The sequence below is a fragment of the Dermacentor silvarum genome, chromosome 4, assembly GCF_013339745.2.
Source record: "Dermacentor silvarum isolate Dsil-2018 chromosome 4, BIME_Dsil_1.4, whole genome shotgun sequence".
NCBI classification, from domain to species: Eukaryota; Metazoa; Arthropoda; class Arachnida; order Ixodida; family Ixodidae; genus Dermacentor; species Dermacentor silvarum.
Genome location: NC_051157.2, coordinates 27590969 through 27614826, shown reverse-complemented (window position 1 = coordinate 27614826; position 23858 = coordinate 27590969). Strand labels below are relative to the sequence as shown.

At 45.6% G+C, this 23858-nt stretch overlaps 3 protein-coding genes across 3 annotated transcripts in view; 2 read left to right on the top strand and 1 right to left on the bottom strand.

Moving 5' to 3' along the window:
* LOC119448420 (cholecystokinin receptor) overlaps positions 1-23858 on the top strand; it is a 45019-nt gene that overhangs the window by 5046 nt on the left and 16115 nt on the right. The gene's annotated exons all lie outside the window — the stretch shown is intronic.
* On the top strand, positions 14828-17531 carry LOC119449665 (putative nuclease HARBI1). The gene is made up of 4 exons (XM_037712888.2): positions 14828-15148; positions 15204-15346; positions 16230-16398; positions 16775-17531. The coding sequence occupies exons 1-4, from the start codon at positions 14930-14932 to the stop codon at positions 17465-17467; spliced, it is 1224 nt and encodes a 407-aa protein (XP_037568816.1). The 5' UTR covers positions 14828-14929; the 3' UTR covers positions 17468-17531.
* LOC119449666 (uncharacterized) lies at positions 17667-19534 on the bottom strand. The gene is made up of 3 exons (XM_037712889.2): positions 19278-19534; positions 18615-18683; positions 17667-18370 (listed from the first exon to the last, which is right to left on the bottom strand). The coding sequence occupies exons 1-3, from the start codon at positions 19360-19362 to the stop codon at positions 17667-17669; spliced, it is 858 nt and encodes a 285-aa protein (XP_037568817.1). The 5' UTR covers positions 19363-19534.

The following is a 23858-nucleotide window of genomic DNA, read 5'->3' as shown; positions in this document are numbered from 1 at the left end:
TCAAACAAGTGCTCGCTGGCCTGCCCACCCTCTGCCTCAACGGAACACTTTACCATAGCAGGATGGGGCCTCAACGTCAGTCGCGTGGCCTAGCAACACCGGGACCTCAGTGAAAGACAGCTAAGTTTACAACATGCAAGTGAAATTTATCAAAGACAAAAATGTTGAGCAGTTGCCTGCGTGGTAGTACCGCATCCCTACTCATGCATTTCTCAAGTTGGTTTAACTGCGCAGGTACGCTGCACCGCAGGGTTTGCGAAAAATAATTTGGCCTTTAATGCTGTATCATCTATGTTTCCGATCCTTGTGTTACACGGTTGCTCGGGCGTGCTACGTGACCGGATACATTCCCTAGAAGTTGCATGATTTTTCTATCCGCAATATGTAACTGGTATAGAAGAAGGTATGCGTAAGGACCTTTAGCCTGAATTATTCTGTTCTCTTGAAATAACGTTTTTTTGGGGGGATGCAAACAGTGAAAACTATTTACTCAACGAACAGCTTCCCTTTTTTGAAGTAATAAGAGCTTGTTAATGCTACCTTTCGTTTTCATAGTCAACACTAAGGTCAGTAGCTTATATGTGATCTAAAAATGAAATGATAAAGCTGAAACATTGTAGTCGTATTCACCACTACAATACGTCATGTCATTCTTTTACTTAACTGCCTTTTTATCTTAGTTTTTTCATTCAGCATTATGAAGTACGTTTTCTTTATTTGTTTGAACATTCTCTTTAATTGAGTAGGGTGTATATAGCGCTATTCGCCCACTTCAGGTAAATTACTATTACTTGCGTGAGAAATTGCAATTCTGAGTTTGCTAGTTAAGCAGATTCACTAGTTGACTCATTGCTGAATTTAAGCCACGCGTTCGAAGAGCGTAATTGACGCCGAGCACTTGCGAAGTCTTATCTTCCTAGCAGAAATTTCAAGACTAACTCTATTTTCGAGATTTATTTATTTATTTATTTATTTATTTATTTATTTATTTATTTATTTATTTATTTATTTATTTATTTATTTATTATTACGCTCAGGGCCAGAGGCATTAAAGAGGGGAGTGGGTTACAGCAAATGAATATAAACACAATAATAAAAAAGCAGTTAGAACGTTCAAGTACAAAGGCTTCTGATTGTACAGTTTTAGCTAGGGTAAAATCGTCGTAAGAAATTGGTAGCAAAGTACGATAGTAAAATAGTAAATACGAAATGCACTTAGGTTACAAACATATAGTAGGAAAAATGCTTCGATTATATGTTAGCTAAAGCCGCTCGAAACCTTTGGTTATCGTGAATGGATACGATTTCAGCGGGAAGGTGGTTCCATTCCGTGGATGACCGAAGGAAAAATGATTGCAAAAAAGTTTTAGGGTGACATGATTCGAGACCAACCTTAAAACGATGGTCGATTCGAGGTGATATGTATTGTGGCTGAAAAATGAAATCATTGCGGAGTGTTGAATGATAGTATAGCTTGTGAAAAAGAACTAGGCGTGCGATTTTGCGACGAGAAGAAAGTAGACTAAGCGAAAGGTTAGTTTTCATGACAGACACACTTGCAGTTCTATTGTAATTACGTAAGATGAAACGATCTGAATTATTTTGAACGAGTTCTAATGAATTAATTAGTTTATCAGTGGCAGGATCCCAAACAGCACATGCATATTCTAGTTTCGGACGTATAAGGGTAGTAAAAAGAAGCATTTTTAGGGATGAAGGGGCAGTTGAAAAGTTACGGCGCAGGTAGCCAAGCATGCTGTTAGCATTGCTAATTACGTAGTCGGTATGAACATTCCAAGATAAGTTAGCAGAAATATGCACACCTAGGTATTTGTAAGAGTTAACCATTTCCAAGGGAACATTATTTAGATAATATGTATGCATGCTGTTAGTTAGTCGTGATACACGCATCACTTTACATTTGCCAACGTTTAGTTCCATTAACCAATTTTTGCACCAATTAGCTACAGTAGTTAGATCAGACTGCAGATGGTTAGGATCTTCTGCATTAGTTATTTCACGAAAGATAACACAATCATCAGCAAATAAGGGAATGTTAGATGATAGAGAGGAAGGGAGGTCGTTAATATAAATGAGAAACAAAAGAGGCCCGAGCACTGAACCTTGCGGTACACCGGAAGTTACGCTTCGAAGTGGTGAGTTATGGCCATTTGCGGTTACAAATTGAGTGCGATTAGATAGGAAGCATTCAATCCACTTCAGGATGCTAGTGTCAAGGTTCAGCTGACTTAGTTTATAACGTAAACGTTTATGACAGACCTTATCAAATGGTTTAGCGAAGTCTAAAAAAATGCAATCTGCAAATTATGAACGATCGAGAATACGACGTAATTTATGCGTAAAGATTGCAAGTTGAGTTTCACATGAAAATGTTTTTCTAAATCCATGCTGAGCAGGTGTGAAAAATGCATTTGATTTAAGGAAGTTAACAAGATGTTTGAAAATTATATGTTCGAGCAACTTACAGCAAGTACTTGAGAGTGAGATGGGACGATAATTGGCTGTTAGATTTTTGTTACCTGACTTATGCAGTGGAACCACCTTCCTGATTTTTCATTGGCTAGGTTGAGCAGACGTATCAAGTGATTGCTGAAAAAGTTTGGTTAGGATAACAGAACTAACGGCGTTTGTATTTTTTAGAAATTGAGCGTTAATAGAGTCGTAACCAGGCGATGAGTTTGGTTCAGGGAATCTATTAGTTTTGCAACGCCAGCAGTTTCAACTCTCACTGGAGGCATAGCTACGTAATCTTACTGGCGAGTAGGAGGTAGGCGGTCATAGCAGGAAATGGAAAAAATTTTGCACAAATGTGTCGTTAAGAGTGGCAGCGCACTGTTCGTTAGGTACATGGTTGCCCAATGGGTCTTCCAGAGTTATGTGATCATTGCGAAAGGGCCTGATTACACTCCAAAACTTTTTAACGTTAGTCTTTCACATGGATGGAAGCACGTTAGATAGAAAATTAGATTTAGCGTTCTTTAGGGCTGTTACGTACTTGTCGAATGCGGACTTATAAGCAGACAAGCGTGTGTCGGTTGGCGAGTGTTTTGTAGAACGATATAGGCGTTTTTTTGCGGTTACGTAGGCGATTTAGATGGGCATTGAACCAAGGAGCATCAGAATTCGAGGTGATGATGCGAGATGGGATGTACTTTTCAGTTAGTTCCTGAACTTTAGCGGCGAACATGTCCCAATTAAGCTGAAGCGGACGATTTTCGAAATCCGGCAAGAAAGTGTCTAGAAATACAGTTAATTCGTTATTTACGGCGGTAAAGTTTGCTTTCTTGTAAATATGTATAGTTTTTCTGAGTTTACTTGCTTTAGGTGTAGAAAGGTTAATTGAAAATGCAAGTAGGCAGTGATCGCTTAAACCAGGTAAGTGTGTAATCTCCGAAATTGTGTCGGGGTGGGATGTCAAAACTAGGTCAAGGGTATTTGCGGCGTTAGAAGATACACGTGTAGGTTGAGTTACTAGCTGTGACAATGAAAAAAACTGAGCACAAGTCTAGAAATTCCTTAGCTTGGGCTGAAAAGGGAGTGAGTGAAGATGATTGATCGTTCCAGGTTATGTTTGGTAGATTAAAGTCGCCCAGGAGTAAGATGGGAGATAAGGGAAAACGCGTGCGAACAAGATTAATACTATCGTGCAGTTCATGGAAAAATGTAGGTGGTGCAGACGGGGAGCTATAGCACACGCCTCTGATGAATTTTTTTGTGACCAAAAGCTACGGAAGCCCAGACAGCTTCTAGATCGTCGCTCGTACAAACCACAGAAGACTGAATATCATTTGAAATTGCCAAAAGGACGACCTCCTCTACGCGCAGTACGGTCGCAGCGATAAACACGGTATTGCGGAGCACAGTGGAACACTTCAGTGTCAGTGACATGCGCAGGCAACCATGTTTCGGTAAGTGCAATGATTTTTGCGGAACATGTGTTGATTGCAGACGATAAAGAATCGTATTTATTGGACGCACTTCTGACGTTAGAATACAAAACGGAAACTTGAGGCAATGAAGAAAATGAACCACTGCCCCTCGCGCTTTCCTAGATCGGAGGACGGGACGATACAGGGCTTGTACGTTTTACATTATTACTGTGTTGCTTAAGTTCTTGAATTTCATCAGAATTGGCGTTGTACACGTACGATTTTCCGTTCAGGGTCAACTTATCATAGCGCAATTTCAAAGGTTCAGAAGAGGCTTGGCTCTTACCGAATGCTATCAGCTTTCTTCGCGCGGTTCGTGTAGCTACTGAGAAATCTTAACTTATACTGATGTTTTTATGCTTGAATTGGCTGCGCTGAGACAGTAGTTTTTCTTTGGTTTTGAAGCTTGCAAACTTCACAATAACAGGACGGGAGTTGTTAGGCATAAACGAACCAAGGCGGTGCGCACGTTGGATTGCGTCTGCAGGAAATGTGTCGGTAATACTAGTGATTACTCTGGTTATATTTGATTCTGTTTCTTGCCAAGTTTCAATCTTATCAGGGAGACCATGGAAAATTAAATTGTCGTGGCGCGATCGATCTTCCAATTCGTTTAAACGGGATTCAAAAAGGTTATTCCGAGCGCTAACTTCTTCAATAGTTTTTGTCATGCTAGAAACTTTCAAGCTGACATTATCAACGTTTTGGGACTTTTCCTCTAGTGCCTCTAGCCTTTTCATAATACCAGACACTTTTGATTCAAGCGATTTTTGTCCGCTTTTTATGGCCTTAACATCAGCAGTAATCTCCGTCTGGAACTTTGACGTTTGTAAAGAACGCGTATGCACGTCTTTTATGAGCTTAAAGATTAGGTTCATCTGCTCAGAGGGGTCCTCTGGTAAAGATTCAATGTCAAACAGAGATTCAGAGCGGGTGTTAGGGCCAGGGTTTGATTCGACGTCCCCAGAGCACAACAAAAGAAACGCCATAGAAAAACACTCACAAACTGTTTCACAGAACACCCTCCCCAAATTTTGCACCCACCCTACCCCAAATTTTGCTATAATATTCGTTGCTGTTATAGTTATCATCTGCAATTCCTGGACGCTGGCTCTTCGTAAACGGTGAGCTAGAATACCAATACATTTCGTATCACATTTTAATGCTAAATATCTCGGAAGTGGAGCTATAATCTTCCGATTTCTGCTAAGCAAGCATGACTTTACCACTCCAGGGCTTCAATTTAGCAATTGCAACATGTGCAGTAAAGCGGGTAATTAAACAATTAAGTATAGTTACTCTTTTTAATTATCTACCTGGAGATTACAACCCGTGACGCTGTCTCGCCTCTTTCATAAATGTTTAAAAAAGCAGAATAACGGTATCGCTCCCCGACTTTCTCTTTGTTATAGCATTTGGTATAGGTGGAATGCACCCGCATTGTAGGTATCCGATAATGAAAAAAAAAAAAGAAAGAATGCACAAACTCCACTGGAGTTGTCTAAATACGTGTAAGCATACCCCCAAAACTTCAAGTTGGCCCACGCCCAAATTTAAGTTCAATTTCAAGTTGACCCACCCCAAATTTCCAGTTGGCCTACCCCCAAGTTTAATTTAGCCCAACCCTAGATTTCAGGTTGGCCCGCCATCAAATTTAATTGGTCCACCCCCAATTTTTCCTTGGCCCAGCCCCAGATTTCAAACTGGCCCACCCTAAATGTAAATTCGCGCACACCCAAATATAAGTTGGCCCACCCCAAATCTAACTTGGCCACGCCCCCAGATTTCAAGTTGACATAACCCCAATTTTCAAGTTGACCCATTCCCAAATTTCAGTTGGCTCATCCCTACCAAAGCTGCCCCGCGCATTTTCTATAGAGCCCCTTGTATCCCAGTTCTCTGTGATCAATTTTTTTGTTTATATTGTTCCTTATCGCCTATAAAGCTACCAATCATTTACATTTAAACTAGCATAACTATTGAATGTGTTACATTTTGCATTTTTGTGCAGATACAAAGCATAACACTTTCCGCGTGATGGGGCTGGGATACTCGCCAAAGAAATCTTACGCATTAAAGAATATCGGCCGATCCCTAAGGCAATGAAGTCTAACGCAGCGTTTCAAAGTGCTAACTGTCACGGGGGAAGGATGCGAGAAACTGGCACGGGAGGCACGCGCCAGACATTTCAAATAGTGACTTTGGCATGATAGAAGCATGCGTGCATTCGTGGCCTAATGTTTAGAGGATTGGGCTGTTGGCGCTTGGCGATAGACGATTGGTACCGCATTTCCTTGTAGCATTATAAGCAACTTCGTCTACTTTGATGTATCTATGTAGGTGTAACATAAATACGAGGTGTGTTAAGCGTACGTGAGTGTGTCACAGTGTGCACAAAATCTCAAGCTTGTAAGAGATACGAGGTATCAAAAAAATCACTTTGATAAATGAACCCGTGCTGCACGCGCGCACTGCTGTCGAGGCGTCAGGATGATCACATTCCAAGTATGCTGTCACATATTTAGAGAGATTACGATGCTTAGGATTTTTTTTTGGTTAATTTGTTCGAACTAAAAAGAAAATTGAACGTTTCGTCAGAAGAGCTCTAAGCATTGACAGCGATTGAAAGGTTTAGCGTTGCGATTGAGCTCCTCGGATGGTGTTTCCATTTTACGTAATAACAACTTACGTAAAAGTTGCTTAAGTAACTTTTACCTAAGTAACAGTTGGGCAGAAGGAACAGCACGCTGGCAGCTACCAGGCATCTCACAACGCTGACGGGACGAGCTAGGAGCGCCGCCAGTGCCTTTGCAGCCATCGCGCCTCGATAGTGCACGACATGAAACCGACGGGAAACCGTTGGCGTGAGTCAGCGCCCGGGGAAAAATTAGATAACGTTCGCTTGACGCTTGTTACCCTTTCCGGGGTGATAGTCTTGACATTAGCGAATGCCGCCGTATTGCCAAATTCGCCATCCTGTCACTTATTGGCCGAGAAGGCCGCTACGGCCTCTGTGATTGGCTCAGTATGTCGCCGTTAGAGAATTCGTGCCGCCTCGTGCGAAAATAAACACCGGTGGTATAATCTATAATTAAACGGCCACATGTTTCACTGAGTAATATGCTTACTTCCTCGCCCCTTTTCTCTCATAATTTGTGGTAGGGAACCAGAGGCAGGTAAGCTCCCTTCTTCTGTCTCTCTTTCTCTTTAACTCTGTCATTATCGCTATATTAATCACCGACAGTACGCCTCCGCTCCCTGCAGCAACTTGGTTTTGCGTTACGAAAGTAGAACCGTGCAACGTTGCCTAAACCTTGTACTGAAATTTCTATCTCTTTACGGGCCCTCGTTAAATGAGATAAACTACTCGTAGGATGGAGAACCGTGCAAAACTAGGCCACGTGCGCGCACTAAAAACTGGGCGCGCAAGAAAACTCTCAGATAAGCTAACCAGTGTTTTGTTTTCCTCAGCGAATCGTTCAGCTTTACTCGCCTACAGCCGGCAGTGTTATGAATAATGTCAGGGAAGTTCTGCGCGCGCGTCGGCTTTAGAAACAAGGGAGAAGCTCACATTCCACGGGGAACAAAGTGAAACGAGGAAAAGGTAGCTCAGCTTAAGTTTGCGGGTGTGTGTGAAAAATGTTGGTTGTTAAGATGAGTAGCCCAACTTGCGGCGGACTCATTACTCTTCACTATAACAATGCCCCAACACTTCGTCACCGTGACCCCACTAACCGGAAACAATGGTTCCGTTTTATTTTGAAACGAAAGGCCGACTTAAATAACTTCATTTCTCGTCTCTGAGTATATGCAGCCCGTCGGGCAAACTGCTGGAACTTCGTAGAGAGGCATCTTTTGCTTTAGCAAGTTGCGTGCAAAGGAAACCAGAACCGGTGTCTTCGCGTGACAGCAAACACACCTTTCATGTTCTCGGAACCAGCGCTGCATGGAATTCCAACACAAACTGCCGCTGAACAAGAAGCCTCCAGCGGGGATACATCATCAGGCTTGTTATGGATGACGTCTGCGCGTCTCCACAGTCCAGCAGATGGTTATGACACACAGCGTCTAGCGATGGTTTCCAACTACTATGGCATTCATACAACTACGACAATGTCAACGTTGGGCGCTACTTCAGCTTTGTTAATCTTGCTCCTCGTGTTAAATATTCTCGTGCTCGGATTGTTTACAACGCTTTGAAGTAGGCGAGTCCTGTTTTGTGCACGTCACGAAGGTGAAGATTAGAAAGGCTGGCGTAGATGCACAGCGAAGGAGTGACACTTTAATATAGATAACCAGAATGAACGTCTGAAGTTCAGTTCATTCGCCCTTTGTAACCTCCTTTAAAAGCGAAGCTTTCCTAGCGAGCCGTGCCTCACTTTGCTGACCGCCGCTGTTGCTGTCCTGCCGAGCAGCACAGACACAGAAAGTAAAAGATCAACGTGTCCGACGATGAGATGGAACCCGGGCCTACTAACACAAGAGCCTGGTTTCCACAACAACAAGTTAGAATCGTACGCATGCTTTACGCAGCTCTTTGAGATGATTGGCGCGTACGTCACGTCGCGTTGCCCATGTGCACAAGGAAACCACTATATTACAGTTGCACTTCACATAGATTACAGCGTGTGCGTTGTACCAGCACATTTTTTTTGTTTTAGTTTTTTTTCTTTTTTTTTCTTTTTTTTTTACGGCATGAGGTGCTTGGCTCGGTCTAACGCAGATTCCCGTTCCTCTGAAACTTTGTCATCACCCGACATAGTGGTGCCAAGCTTTCGATTGCCCTTCATTTCTTCTTCTTCTTTCTGGGGTTTTACGTGCCAAAACCAGATCTGATTATGAGGCACGTCGTAGTGGAGGGCTCCGGAATAATTTTGACCACCTGGAGTTCGTTAACGTGCACTACAACGCAAGCACACGGGCGTTTTTTGCATTTCGCCTCCATCGAAATGCGGCCGCCGCGGCCGGGATTCGATCCCGCGATCTCGTGCTCAGCAGCACAACGCCTTAGCTGACTGAGCCACCCCGGCGGGTTTCCTTTCACCTCTAGTGTGTGATGATTGCCAACTGCCAAAGGATTGACACAACTACGCCGACGCCGTCGTTGTCCTTGTTACTTTTATCTTTGCTAGTCTTCCTCTCCGTGTTAAATATTCTCGGGCTCGCATAGTTTACAATGCCCTGAAGTTAACGAGTCGTGTTTTGTGCACGTCACAAGGCGTGTGTTTAGGAAAGTTTAGCGCATGTTATCTCGGCGGTATTCTTCATGTTGGTGCTCGTTTACATGGAGGCCCAGCTTATGCTAATACCGGAGGCGGTACTCCGTTTCACGGGATTGGATTGGCATGGCTTCAGGTAGCAATGTTTTTCTTCGCTCATGGTAGTCCGTGCCTTGAAACCATGCTTGAAACGACTGAAAATACATAACCGCCGTGCTGGAACGCAAGCCATGCTAGTGTTCCAGCACGCCGTGAACTCTCGTAGACAAACTCAATAACGCGTCAAAACACATAATTTTTTATTAGGCGCAGTGGTGCAATACAAGCGATGACCATGAAGACCTATATTGTTCTGTGCACTATATAGTATATTCAGCAGATGTAAACTAACTAGCCGAAGCCTCAGCAGACACGGAATGGACGAACCATTTCGACCATGTCGGCTTTGCTATGCTCACGCAAGCTCGCGTCTCGAGATAATTGAAACGCGTACAGCTTTTCTTTGTGACTTTGAAGCACTGCCCCAAGACTCGGGTACGTTTTACGAATGACTGACTGTCTGCGTAAGTTATAAAGCGGGAACTTTACGACAGGTGTGAGAAAGATGATCACAGCTACAATATGGGTACAAATAACATTCAAGAAGCCGGTGAAAATAATTAGAAGTACTTATGAATCTCACTGGCAATATGTCTAAATTTGTCCCTGTATGCATAAGAAACATTATTCGGCTTTGTAACATTTTTTTTCTTTTTCTATATATCTCTTATATGCCTAGGTCACATTGTGGCAGAAGAGAGCTTTCCCATTATTCTGAATAATAACACCGCGAAATACCGCGTTACAGTTCGGCCCTGCCTGGAAGAAGCTGCAACATATATGTAAACTAGTAGCCCACATATCAAGAAAATGGCGGCTAGTTGCAACTGTGGCCATCTACGTATCGGGGGGACAACTAACAGCAAGCAAAAAACAGAGAAATGACGTCACAACCGGGAATGGTAGTGACGTCAAGATCTTATGCTGCTTGGCGCGAATGTTTGAATTTCTTTAGCGTCCGGCATTTCGACCACTACGCAAGCAGTTATTTTTCTTTGGAGGCTGAGGTCAGCTTGCGACTCGTCTCAGCAGAAGCGCCAGTGTGTCAATAACCTATTGGAGGGACTTATGTCTTAATGTAAACACAATTAGGCTCTTATTGACTGCAAATGCTCCAGTAGGTTCCTTAGGAAAGGTGAGCGAATAGATGGAAATGAATGACAGTGCCCACACAGGTTTTAAACGCAACTTCACTTTTATTTGTCTAGAATAATGCAACCAATATAACTGACCAAACAAAACACATGTTTCAATGGATGAAAAGTACTATTGCCAACACATAGTCGTAATGTATAGCAACATATGCGAAACCTGTTTACAGAATCATTCGCAATTCCGTGCGACACCACGTATTCATATCCAGCAGTCCTCAGGCAGGACAACATTGTCACACATGATCACTTAAGGCTGATTAACTCTACGCCGACACGAGAACGATTTTGGTCTGCCGACTGATGACGCGAGCAGTTTACAGGACGAAAAAAGTTGTCGCAGTTTCACCTGAAAGGCGAAGCATCAATTGCGATAGATAGCAAATTGGTAGAGAGCTATACGGAGTAATGATATTAGCTTTATCAGCTGTATAAACTTGGACATGCAGCAGCACCGGCAACACGCAGAACTGTTGTCGACGCCGTCGGCGTTTTGCCCGCGTTCGCTCAAAATGCGTGCGGCGTTGGTGACTGTTGCCGGAGCCTCTGATATAAATAGGCACTTTGTGCCGCAGCTAAACGTCGCCTCCCTTCCCTCCCCCTCCCTCCCCCCCTCCCCCACGGCCTCTCGCGCATCGGAAGAAGGCGCGTTTGCTCTACATATATGGTGATTGTAAAGGAGGAAAGAGACGCCTACTTCTGCAGCCCTTAAGGGAGCACGGCGCAGAACGCGCGTTTGTTCTCCGCCGTGCGTTCACTCCCCGTGAAAGCGCGCGCCCCTCGCGCCCTTTCACTCGCACATACAGCGTTCGGCGCGCGGCGACGATTTCATCTCCATTGGCGTCATACGGAACGTCACGGCGACGGCGACGGCGACGGCGACGCCGACGGCAGAAATCTGCTTTTGAGTGTCCATATAATTACTATCGCAATAAAACGCTTTGGCCAACGGCGTCAAGGAAGGAAAATGCTGTCGCCAACATTCGGCAGACCAAGATCGGTGCCGTGTCGGCCTAGTGTGAATGAGCCTTTAGAGAACATTTGACTTACTAATTTTCCTGCTCGTCGGACACTCAGAGCCTGCGTTACGGAGAGTGAACGAACATAGCGCGACGTTTCTTCGTGGAGCGTTCTGCATTTATCGTCACGACGAGACACACAGCGCGTCGGATGCCGCAGCGTGAACTTGCACGATAACAACAACAACAACAACAACAACAAAAAAGCTCCCTCAGCAATTTGGCCCTTATGGACGTCTTTCTTACTGTTTTAGTTTTTATTAGTTATTACAGTTAGCACGAGTTAAGTCGTAGGCTCGGTTTGAGCGGTGAATTGAATTTTATGCGTAAGTGTCAAATGACCCTTTGAGCGAAATGCAGCTCTACTAATGTGAAACCTGGGGAGGTGCGAAGCATGCAGTGATGCACCGCTAATGGGCTCATGCTTTCTTAAGCAATGGCTCATAACCCCGTAAACCCGGCCTCCCCATTACGACGACAGAAGAGAAGTGAAATTCTATGCTGGAATGATGAGCGAGCGGCAACGCAGCAAGCTGTGGAAGACAACGACGACGACGACGACGAACGCTGGAGCAGTGACACGAGCGCGTGCCGAGCGCGAGCACGAACCACTTGCTTTACCGTGACGACGCTTCTTCGCACCTAAAAGCCTGCACTGACACCTTTCGCCAATGTATGCCGTGTGCTAGGTCTCACGAAATTTGAAGTGAATCGCACGCCACACTTAGAACAAACACGCAAGGAAAACAAAAAAAACACTCGGACGAAACTGCCGCATTGAAGTGAGCAACGCCATTGCGCAATAACAGCTGGCTTGCACAGTCTTGCTCTATCTTGCGCCAGAATCACTGGTTGGTATTGGTCCCGAAGAACGAACCAGTAAATTGTGCATTAGAAAAAAATAGCATTTGTTGTTTTACTACAGGAGGAGGAACAAACTTTTATTTAAACCAGCAGTTTAGCTGGCTGGGCCTAGGCCTCCCACGTGGGGACATCGAGGTCTTGCCTCTTCGCCGCCTCGCAGGCTTGCTGGGTAGCCCAGAGTTGGTCGTCGAGTTGGGAGCTGCGCAGGGCGGCGTGCCATCTCGACGAGAGGGTCACGGTATTATTTGTCGGGTATTGGTTTTTACATTCCCATAGCATGTGGGGAAGCGATGCTGCCTCAGTCTTACAGATCTTGCAAATGTTACTAGGGTAGGTGTCCGGGTAGATCCTGTGGTAACGTGTTAGTGAGGGGTACGTGTTTGTCTGTAACAGGCGAAGGGTGGTTTTACTACAGCAAAAAAAAATATTTGAAACGGAATATTTACTCGTATGACGGTATCTTGATTAAAAATTTTCGAACATTTTTTTGCACGTCATATAATTGCGTCCTTGCCTTCGAGCGCACGCAACATCAGAGAAGGGTTCGAGGTCATGCACTGAGAACTGTGGCAACCAAGGCAACAGCTGCTATCCTTTTCACCGCTTCTACAGCACGATTTGTGAATTCGTGGAGCAAGGCCACGCAAGAAAAAAGAGATGAAAAATACAAAGAAACGGGAAGAATCCACACACTAGGGCCGGCTCTGTAGGAATCAGTGTAATAGGGAAAAACTTGTAGTTGGCTGCCTATAGAATCATTTCGGTTTCCTAAGATCCTTCGCATTTACATGAAAATGAAAAACATACTGAAATTACACATAATGACGTACTAAACTGGGCTGACGTTTCTTACTTTGTAGGCGTCTTCTTGCCCTCGTCAAACCTGAATTACTGAGAAGTCACGAGAGTTTATTATTTCTTGGCGGCTGCACTACGAGAGAGGACGAGCGTTAGAAGGGGTAATAACTAAAATTGGGTTAGTTATCGACTTGGCAAGCTACGCTATCTACGTAGAGGGATGAAAGAGAAAGAACCACACACAAACACACACACACAAACACACACACGCGCGCGCGCGCGTGTATGTGTGTTTATCTGAATTTCGCATGCTGTTTGCTTGAGCGTTGCGCATTGGCTTCTAGCGGTGATAAAAGAAACTACGACTGAAGCGAGAAAAAACAAAAGACGAACAAAAATTTACGTAGAATCTCCTTAGGGAGTTATCGGAATGATGCGCAAGCATTTCGTTGTAACGACATGGTGTTCACACTCAACACTACCGGTAATCCTAACACTGCTCAGCGGCTGCGGTCGTCTTGGTGCCATTACGGTAAATGCGACAGCGCTGCGGCGACACGAACTGCTGCGGAAGGCTGCGCAACGTGAACTGATGAGGCAAGCAAACTACTGCAGGTGGCGGCGCCAGATGCGTTGATCATGTTCCGATACGAAGCCACGGCTGCTCCGCAGTTCTGGCTTACTAAAGGTGTGCCTAGTCAACACCTAGATAGCAGTCAACACCTAGATAGCAGAAGGCCTGTTCACTCTGATCCATGACGTCACGCTACCTGGGCCGAAATTTCCATTGCCAAGGCTGGCGTGACGAAAGCGATCACGTCAAAATTACTGTTGCTTACTCGGCAGCATTCCCATTAGATTCTACGGCAGTCGGGCCAGGTAGCAAGACGTGATGGTTCGGAGTGAACAGGCCTTGCGCTATCTAGGCGGTGTTGGCCTTGTGCGTGCCTGATTGCACACGTCACGTGCTCACAGACGGGCTCGTGCCGTTGCTCAAGCATTTGTTGTTGTCTTCTTCCACAGCTGGCGGAAACACTGCTGCTTGCTCTATCTTGAAAGCGATCGCCTTACACGAAGGACGGATGGACGCTCGGACAGTTTTCTCGTAGCGTAACCGTAGAAATGCTTGCGCATTTAAAATAACTGCTGGCGTAGCAGTCGAAATGCCGGACGCTAAAGAAATTCAAAGATTCGCGCCGAGCAGCAGAAGATCTTGACGTCATGGTCATTTCCGGTTGTGACGTCACTTTATTTTTTATTTTTTTGCTTGCTGTTTGTTGTTACCCCGATACGTAGATGGCGACGGTTGCAACGAGCTGCCATTTTCTTGATATGTGGGCTTGTATGAAAGCTTCGCTACATATAACTTGTTTAGCTACTACGCACGCACGGCTCACCAACACACGGTCCGCGTACGCACGCAAGGCCGCACACCCACGCACGTGAAAGAAAATATGATACACTTATGGTGTATTCGGATGGTCGTTTTCGAGCGCTCTAGAGGGCTCTGAAAAGTGGCCACGCGTTCGGGTGGTAGAAGTCGAGCGCTCGGACTACGTTCGGATGGTTCTTTCAGAGCGCCAGCCTCTGACTCAGAGCGCTCCCAACCGCTCTGACTTGCTAGAGAGAACGTTGGCGCGATCTGGCCGAGAGCAGTGTCACGTGATACTAACCGCCGCGGTTTGACGCGGTTGCCGACAGGTGACAGCACCGGCGCACATTTTCGCCGTCGGGAGTTTCGGAGCGTCGTGCGGGTTTGTTGCGTTGTGTTCGTGGTGTTTTCGTGTGTCGCTCCCGTCAATTTATATCCAGGAAAGCATAATTGCACCATGTCGAAACGAAGGCGGCTACGAAAGGCGCAAGAATCATCAGTGATGCTTTTAGAGCACCTCGCAACCGAGGGCCTTGAAGCTAGCAGCTCCGACGACGACGACGACGACCGCCACATTTATGCAAACAAGTTCGCCGAGTTGTTCGCCGAGCATCTTGAAGTGCCGAAGGTCAAAGGCTATGTTCAGAAGGTAGTCAGCGATTATTCCGACAAACAGGTAACATTAAGTTCGGCCGCAAGGCAAAGTGAACTCACCTAATGTTCTTCTACAGTTTCGCAGCAACTTCCGCCTCCCGCGATCAGCCTGTAACCAGCTGGTCAAACAGTTCGAAGCGTCGGAATGTTTTCCGTCTGACAGGAACCATGGCGGTGTGCCCGTCAAATCGGCAGAGGAGCACATTCTCTCATTTCTCTGGTGAATGAACCGCATTTCTGATTTGTATGTTGAGTTGAAGATCCAGTGTAGTACAAGCAGCAATATAATCAGCAAGCTTCTCTGAACTTTTTGTTTGGAGTAGGATCATCACTGTCTCCATTCATCGTGAAAAAAGTAGTTAATATAAAAAAAGACAGAAGAAGCTCTTCGCTTTCCAGTAGATGTTCAACAAGGCGGCTAACAAGCATGTCGAGCCTGGTGCCTATTAAGCATATGGCGATCCTTATTCTAATTTGCTGTTTTAATCAGTTTGAGCAGACGCTGCTTTACCTTATTGATAACAATGCAAACACGTGCTGTTTTATGTTCTGTTGATGCACGTAATGGCATACAGAAATACTCGTCATACTCCAAACGACAACACAGCACAAATCGAGTAGCAATGGGCTGGTTCCAGACCCATGTAATGCACACTCGAATACAGAGGCATGTAAAGATCATGCGATTTGTGCTTGCAGTTTTAAATTGTCTTATTTTAGTTGTTCAATAATGGGACCAAATCTTGGTTTACCTGCACTATATATCATCATCAGCCTATATTTATGTCCACTGCAGGACCAAGGCCTCTCCCTGCGATCTCCAATTACCCCTGTCTTGCGCTAGCTGATTCCAACTTGCGCCTGCGAATTTCCTAACTTCATATATAGGCGCCCGCTGTGGTCTCAATAGAGGCCAAATAAGTCAGCTGTGGAGTTTGCACACACATGGAGTAGCTCCTGTTTGTTACCACATGTAGAACTATATTAGATGCAGGGCACTTCTTTCTGCAAGTAGCTGCTCTCCGTACTTTCATGTAAATTAAGCATGACAATCTTTCCATGTAATGGTCAAGCATAACAACTCATATGAAAATATTTTCTAGGTATGCTGTCAACAAGGCCTCAATGAGGGAGGTTGCTGTGCTTTTCAACATGGCAGAGTCTACGCAGTTTGCTGTGATTGATAGGGTGCTCGGCTTTCTTTGTGCCATTGCCCCAGACGTCATATACTTTGGAATGGACAAAGAGGCATTAGCCAGGGAATTCGAGAATGTGAGCTGTTATTTTGCCTTCTTATATTTTTTATCTGCATTTCAACATGAAGTATGTTAAGGGAAAACAATCAAATATGCATGAAGAAGCACGCCTTTCGAAATAATACAGAACTCCTTTTTTTGTTGACAAGTTGTAAACAGCAATAATAATAAAAGGGACTGTACACCAACTTGTGCAAAATGACCAATGCACGAGATATAATTGCAAAATGACATGGCTTCAATGATAAGCACTAATTCTCACTTCTAATTAGTGCATTACCATTAGATTGACAGCGGGAACTAATGTGCTGTTGTAAAATATTTTTCTAGCCTTTATTATGTATGTTCTTTATGGTTTATTCTGACTTCGCAATGACCTTTTCTTTTTGCAGCTTGCAGGGTTTCCGAATGTAATAGGGTGTATCGATGGCACCTATATTCCCATGCGCTGCCCAGTGAACAAGACAAGGTCTACCTATATAAACAGGCATGACCAGGTGTCATTAACAATGCAGGGCATCTGCAACTCCAAAGGCAGGTTCCAAGACGTCTTTACTGGCCCACCAAGCAAGGTTCATGATGGTCGTGTGCTGAAACTATCAACTGTTCAGCAAGATTTGCCCACACTTTGCCAGGTGAACAGGTATCACATCCTTGGAGATGCCGCCTACCCAATTAGGGAACACCTTCTTACGCCGTTTAAGAATTATGGCAACATGACGCAAGCAAAGAGCAAGTACAATACTTGCCATGCATCTACAAGGGTAGTCATTGAAAATGCATTCGCCTTATTAAAGCAGAGGTTTCGTCAGCTTCGCTACATCGAATTCACCACAGTTGACAAAATAACACAGTTCATTGTAGGATGCTGCGTGCTCCACAACATATGCCTCGACAATGGCGACATAGATGTGGAGGATCTGTTGACCGACGAAGAGAGGGAAGAAAGAAGCCAGGATACACTGCTGCGCATCAGACAGGACCGCGCAGAGTTGGCTGCTAACAGGCAGCCACAGACTGACCGTGAAAGTGTGCTTCGCCGTCTGGGTGAATTGAAAAGAAATGCTTTGGTGGGGCAGCTGTAGGTAACGAGGGAGAAAATAAAGGAATTGTTGGTCATTTATCTTGAACCAGAAAGAATGTTAGTGCTTTACTCGGTTTACTAATCCTGAAACATTTTTTCTCTTTTCTGAAGTGTGCAAGTTTCACACAAATTGATGTCATAGCAAAGACAAATTTTATTGCACATGACATACAGAGGCATGAACTTGTATATGCCACGCTTCACATGTTGTCTTCTTTTGCTGCAAGGTCTTTCAATGCAGCGATGTGCTCCCTGTGGAGTTTGAGCAGCTCTTGATGCCTTTCCTCTCGTCTTTTCTCTCTCTCTTCCCTTTTTGCTTCTCGCTCTTCATTTATTTTTTGCATGTGCTCAAAGAAATACTTCATGTGCATCATTCGACCTGCATTAGGACGGCCTGTCTTGTGTGTTCCCTTTCTTTTTGGTGCAGAGTCGGTAACTACGCTTGAAGGGGCGTCGAGAAATTCAGAGTTGCCTGACAGGTCAGCACAGTCAGCTCCTATAGGAATGTTGGCAGCACCTGTAAGAATGTTGGCGGGATCCTTGGCACCTTGAGCAGATTGAGATGTCTTGTATGTCACGGAGTGCACACCACGAAGAACTTCGGGCTGTATGCTGTCATCTGCTGCCCTTATTGCCGCAAATTCTTCTTCATACGACACCTGGCAGCGGGAATGGCCTGATGTTTTGTTATTAGTGTCTTCATCTTTCTTTCGCTTTGCAATTGTCTTGAATCGTGACTCGCACTGTGTCGGAGTCCTGTAAATATTCAGGATCTGAAGAATTTCCTTAGAAATATACTCGTACATAGCACGCTTGCAGCGGAATTTTTTCATGGGGCCTACTTTGGTTGAGTAGTGTGCATAAAGGTTTAATAACAGCCTTGTCTCGCCTTCTCCCCATGGTCCTGTTTACAGGAGAAAAAGAAAAGCCGGGTTATAACATTAGTAATATTTTTGCAAATGCTCGAATATTTTTATGTACTAGCAAAGCAAGTGAGGGGAGTAAATGGACATGCAAGCATTTTAATAATTGTCACTGCAGGAGAACAGTAAGCAAAACCTTGTGACATTAGGTTCACAAGGCCTGGCTGTTTGAATTCAGCCTACAACAATGAGAAAGAAAAAGCGTTGCAACGTCATTACACCTACCGGAAGACGGGCTGTTCTCGCTGGCAGCAGTGGTGGCTTCCCCAAGCAAGACTGGGCTTGGTGCGTTACCTGTGATAAAAGATAGTTGAATGACACGGTATTAATAATTATTAGGAGTCACGAGCATCTGATGTAAACGCGTGTTCCTACACAGGACGCGTTCTACGAAGCGCATACACTCAGCGGAAAATGAATTATAAGCTGCTCAATTACGCAGACGAAGTTCAATTCCAACTGTCGCAGTTTTCTTTCCGTGCTGGTGGTGTAGCAGTGGCGATACATGCGAAAACGCCAGTGTCACTCATGGCATCCATTACTGAAGAAGGCTTAATCGGCGAAACACACTAGCAGACGACTTCGAATGAAATGTAAGCAGTGCTGAAAACCAGCGCACGCGCCTTACAGGAGCAGCAGATAACACACACAGCGGGTGTTACGCCTACTGCTAGTACATGAAGCTTCCGAGCTAAAGCTGTTAGTGTACCCTAATATTATAAACTGGAATTCATGTTAGCGAGATATACAGGCGCCTAAAAAGCAAGGTGCCGGTACAAAGTTTCACTAGCGGCGCGCTCCTTGTACAACACGCGCGAAGGGGCTGCAGCACAGTTCCAAACACTTGACGAACAAAAAACTTCTTTCGAAAGCTTCCGCTCAACTTACCGTCATACATGGTGAGGAAGAGTGACTGCGCTGGGCTGAGAGAGCCGTCGCTGCGGTCAAGCACATCTGAACTGGACGACGCCATTTGTCACTGTCGCACAAGAATGTTTACACGGCGGCTTCCCGCGCTGCCTGCGCAGTGGCGCCACCGGCGCGCTGCTCCGAGATCGCTCATGCATTCGGTTGGTACACTGCGTCTCCCGCTCAGATTGCGGGCTCGCTCGCATCTGCAGACTCTGAGCCAGAGGACCAGAGCGGCCAACCGAATACGCCATTAGTGAAATGCGTCACTAAGTTAGACGCAGCAATGAGTTCACGTAACCGTTTGCTATAGTTTATGGCATTCTTTTTTCGGTCCTAAGAAAAATAACACTACCCTTAAAAAAGTGGCAACTCATCCATCCTTTGGAGATGATTGGCAACGTTAATGCCATTAGAAATGATTCTTATGTAGGTCTGTAATTGGTGATGACATGTTTTATATGTTGTGATGATCGTTATTATCTTTCTTCGGCCGTTTCGGTGGTTGGGCGTTGACGGTCAGTCGCCCGCATTTGTTCCGAGCGAGCGGCACGGCCTTCCGCTGGAAAGCCAGCAGATGGATTGCCATTGCAACTGCAATGGCAATCCATCAAGCGGCCGCGCTCGGCGCGGATGGCGCGTTATTGCATTATTATATTTATGGCTGCACGCCCCTTGTGTCACCTTAGCACACTCATCCTGGGGGATTGGCCAAGAATGGACACATAGCAATATCCCATACGCCGAATTTGTCTGTTCGGGCTCATACCCAGTGGTCTATGTGTGCTAGGCAAGACTGCGAGCTGGTGTAGACAACTTGGGTCGCTGGGTATGGCGAACAGTTAGATGCCGGCGAGCAAACATGCCGGCCGCAACGTTGGTCAAGTTCCCCCCCAAACTCTAATCGCATTAAACGGGGCTAGTTCTCAGGCGTCTTTTTGTCGACTACTGTACCCCTAAAAAAGATTCGATAGAATACACCTGACGCTGAGTGTAGACAGTAATGCGTTTAGCAATGAATCAATATAGCGACTCAACGTATTGCCACCGTCTAAACGAGTTTTGTATGAGGCGTGTACTGAAGCGAGGACTCCTCTTTCGCGCTTCCCTAAGAACACACGGCTCCATCTATAGCGGCGCCGCCACGAAGCCCGCGAATGGCTTCCAAAATGCATGGCGCGTGGGTGCCTGCGAACGCTTAGAATTGTTCCCTCGCTTGCCGCACGCTCAGTCACACATACTCACTGACCAAAGTTGGCGAGAGATTCAGTGAAAAGCGGCACATAGCCGGCGAATTTGTGGCGCAAACTGCTAAAGTGTCGCGTTGCTATCCTTGAGGAACCCTTGTGTCGTGGGTTGAATATCCACCCAGCATCGTAAAAATTTAAAGGATCTTTTTCATCATTGTAGAATGGGACATTCCCAGTGGCAAATACCTATAGTTACCCAAGTTGGCATCAAAAAGGCTGATTGAAGGCCAGAACAGACGGAGTTGCACGTTACCCAGTGCCCCAAGTCGGCGCCAAAGAATTTCATCGAACAGCGTTACCTACCCAGTCCCGCATCTACAGTGACCCTCGTCGTCGTGAGAGAAGTTCGTTAAAGAGGGGCATAATATGTACGCGTTGTCACATACCCGCTGACACAGGTAGGCGGGAAAACGGTTAGAGACAAACTTATATACATAAGTGAATAGATAAATAGACAGTTAACCCCTGAAAGTGCATGAAGAACCTTTCATTAAAGAAAAGGGGGCAGCATAGTTCAGAGATTCCTTCGGCTCTGTACTTTATTACTGCGAAATCAGCATTCTCCCGCAGCGAAGACCATCCTCATATATTTTCGATTACCTGCTTCTTGCACTAAATGCGTTCTGCCAAAGCGGGGAGCTGGTTTAACGGTGTTTTCACGAGCTTGACAACGGATAGTTAATTGCACGCAGACACACCGTCATCATGTCAAGAACAATTTCTAAGCGACACATAATGTAGTCGTTGTCCAGTGTCCATTGCGGTATTGCTTATTCTGGCCTCCGAAACATGCATGCACGGACACTCCGGCTCTCAGAGTCTGTGTGAAGCGCAAAACATTGCACGAATTCCCCACGATTGTTGTTAACCACCCAGTGGTTCACCCTCTAGACTCCCAAATGCCACTGTTTCAGTGAAATGGGTTCAAATCCCAGCGTATTTCTTTTTATTCACGTTATGACAATGGCGAAGCTGGAGGTGAAGAGTAGGTATGACGGCGTCAACTACCATCGTTGTATGTCGTCGATGACGACAACGGTCGTCGTCAGCGTAACAGATGGACGGACGGACGGACAGGACAGGCAGACGAGGAATGGACGGACAAGGCAAAGTAAATTTCGAGCATCTATATAACTGCTGTCGCAGGAAAAAAAAAACAACGCTTGTGTAATCGCGGTCATTTCGCGCAATCTGAAAAAACTATTCCCCTGCCTTTGGGCAGCTTTTCTAACCTCCTTTGAAGCACACGCAGTAAGTCACGCAAAGGTCGCGTGCTGCACACATGTTCGGGTGGCACGTGTCCTTCGGCAGGCACTTACGGTCCACTCCACGCAACTCGTGCGTGTTCAGCAAGCGGCTGCGGTGGCGTAGAGAGCGGGAAGTTCGGGAACGAGAATCGCTGATCGAACTCCGGTTCCGAGATTGAACACGCCACGCGCAACGATCCCCGCAACTCGTGCGTGGAACTCTGTCCCGCTATCTGCGGTGGCGCATAAAGCGGGAAGCCCGTGGAACGAGACTCGCGGGTCGAATTCCGGTTCGGAGATTGAACGCGCCACGCAACGCTACGGCGATCGATAATAGGCCAGCGAAGCTTCGTCCCAAGTTTATTGCAACACCGCGGAAGGAACGCCGTGCGGATTACCGCATAGGGCACGAAAGAAGTATATCAATGGCCGAGAGACGAGAAGCTTGAGCGAAAGACACGGCAAGCCGAGTGTACGGCCAACCGTCTGCTCATTCTTCTTGTTCGGTCTGTCACAAGGACGATCTTTAGGTCAACTCTAGAGAAAATTATTTTTGGGAAGAGGACACAGAGAGGAGATGCACGCGACGGCATTAACTTAAATGTAATACGCCGAATCGGCTGCTCTTATTTTCGGCTCACCCATCATTTTAAGCGTGGATGACCGATTTTTGCTCTATGTTCATGGTCGATGGCGCCGGAGCACGGCCACCTAAACAACGACGTTGAAATGGGAAGCCGTAGTTGCTCCTGCTAGGCAACGCCTTGACAGCTACAGCAGAGAAACAGTGCGAAATACGGGACGTACAGTTTAGACGACAGACACGGCGCTCTTGGATTCTCTACAGCATGCGCCAACCAGCCCAGTTCGCCACACTTCCCACACCAAAGTGCTAGGTTATTACGCGCAATGCGCCTAAACGAACTTTTTGGCGCTCCGGTTTGGGTTCCTGCTCATCGGAAACTGCTCACTTTTGGGTCAACTCGGGAGCAAAAAAATAACGGTTCAAACCGGTTTTAACTGGTTTAGGTTTAAATAGGGTTAAGTTTAACATAATAATGAGTACATAACAACAGGTCAATTAATTTTGTCCAAAATCTCGACGGTGCTCCTGAGCTGCACCGATAGAAAAAAAGAAGAAGAAGAAGAAAAAGTACGCATAATGTCCCTAGAGATCGCAAGAAGGCAAAAAAAAAAAAGAGAAATCACGTTATGGAAGCACAGCCCAGAAGCAACACATCAGAAGCAGCACGTCATTCCTGTTGCACCTACTTCCGTGTACATATCAGTGTGTTCAAAAGCGGTCACTCGACTCGAAAGCGCTTCTTCATGTAACCCGATTATTTACAGATCTCCCACCCCCGTAGAACTATTTGACGCACACCATTTTCAAACACTCACGAGTCTATCACTAGCATACGTGCCTTCCAACGCGCCACGTTAAAGATCATAATAATGGCGTTGCCACTTCCGATGTGCATTCACATGTGCATTTACAATTGAAGGATAGCATGGATGAGCCACAAGTGCACGCGATGCGCCGATAAAAAGCTCCAGATTAGGTGGGCAACCTGAACCAAAAGCATAATGCTTTTGTAACGTATTCTTGTTTGTTCTTTTTTGGTTTCTGAGTGAAAAAAAAAAAAGTGGCGACGTTCCGGTTCAGCTTTGGTTTGTGCAAAAGTAATGTTTCTTTTGGTTTTTGGTTCAATTCCGGTTCGGCATCCTCATTGCACGAGTAAGACTCGTGGTTTTGTGGGTAGTATAAATAGCCCTAAAAATTATTTTAGCAACTAGATAAGCGAGATACCCCATTACCAAAACACACTTCTAGTCAGTTCACGCGATGACCTCGAGCAATAGCGGTCACAACTACGGCGTGACAGGGAGCGCCGGCAGCAGGCCAAGCGCGGGCCTGTACCAAAGCGAACGTTCCGTTTTGCATTTCCCGTCATCATTTGAACAGTGCCTCTCCTCCACAACTGAGCAGGTCACGTGGCCTCCAACACTGAGTACGCGGGAAGACAATGCTCATCAAGCCACCATCCTTCTCGCCCTGTTCT

What these genes read in the sequence shown, in the direction of transcription:
- LOC119449666 (XM_037712889.2), bottom strand. Translation starts at nt 19,362, where the DNA reads ATGGCGTCGTCCAGTTCAGATGTGCTTGACCGCAGCGACGGCTCTCTC. An exon ending in CTTCCTCACCATGTATGACG is followed by an intron (nt 18,684 to 19,277) that starts GTAAGTTGAGCG and finishes CTTTTATCACAG; the next exon opens with GTAACGCACCAAGCCCAGTC. An exon ending in CGAGAACAGCCCGTCTTCCG is followed by an intron (nt 18,371 to 18,614) that starts GTAGGTGTAATG and finishes TCCTGTAAACAG; the next exon opens with GACCATGGGGAGAAGGCGAG.
- LOC119449665 (XM_037712888.2), top strand. Translation starts at nt 14,930, where the DNA reads ATGTCGAAACGAAGGCGGCTACGAAAGGCGCAAGAATCATCAGTGATG. An exon ending in GCGATTATTCCGACAAACAG is followed by an intron (nt 15,149 to 15,203) that starts GTAACATTAAGT and finishes GTTCTTCTACAG; the next exon opens with TTTCGCAGCAACTTCCGCCT. An exon ending in CACATTCTCTCATTTCTCTG is followed by an intron (nt 15,347 to 16,229) that starts GTGAATGAACCG and finishes AATATTTTCTAG; the next exon opens with GTATGCTGTCAACAAGGCCT.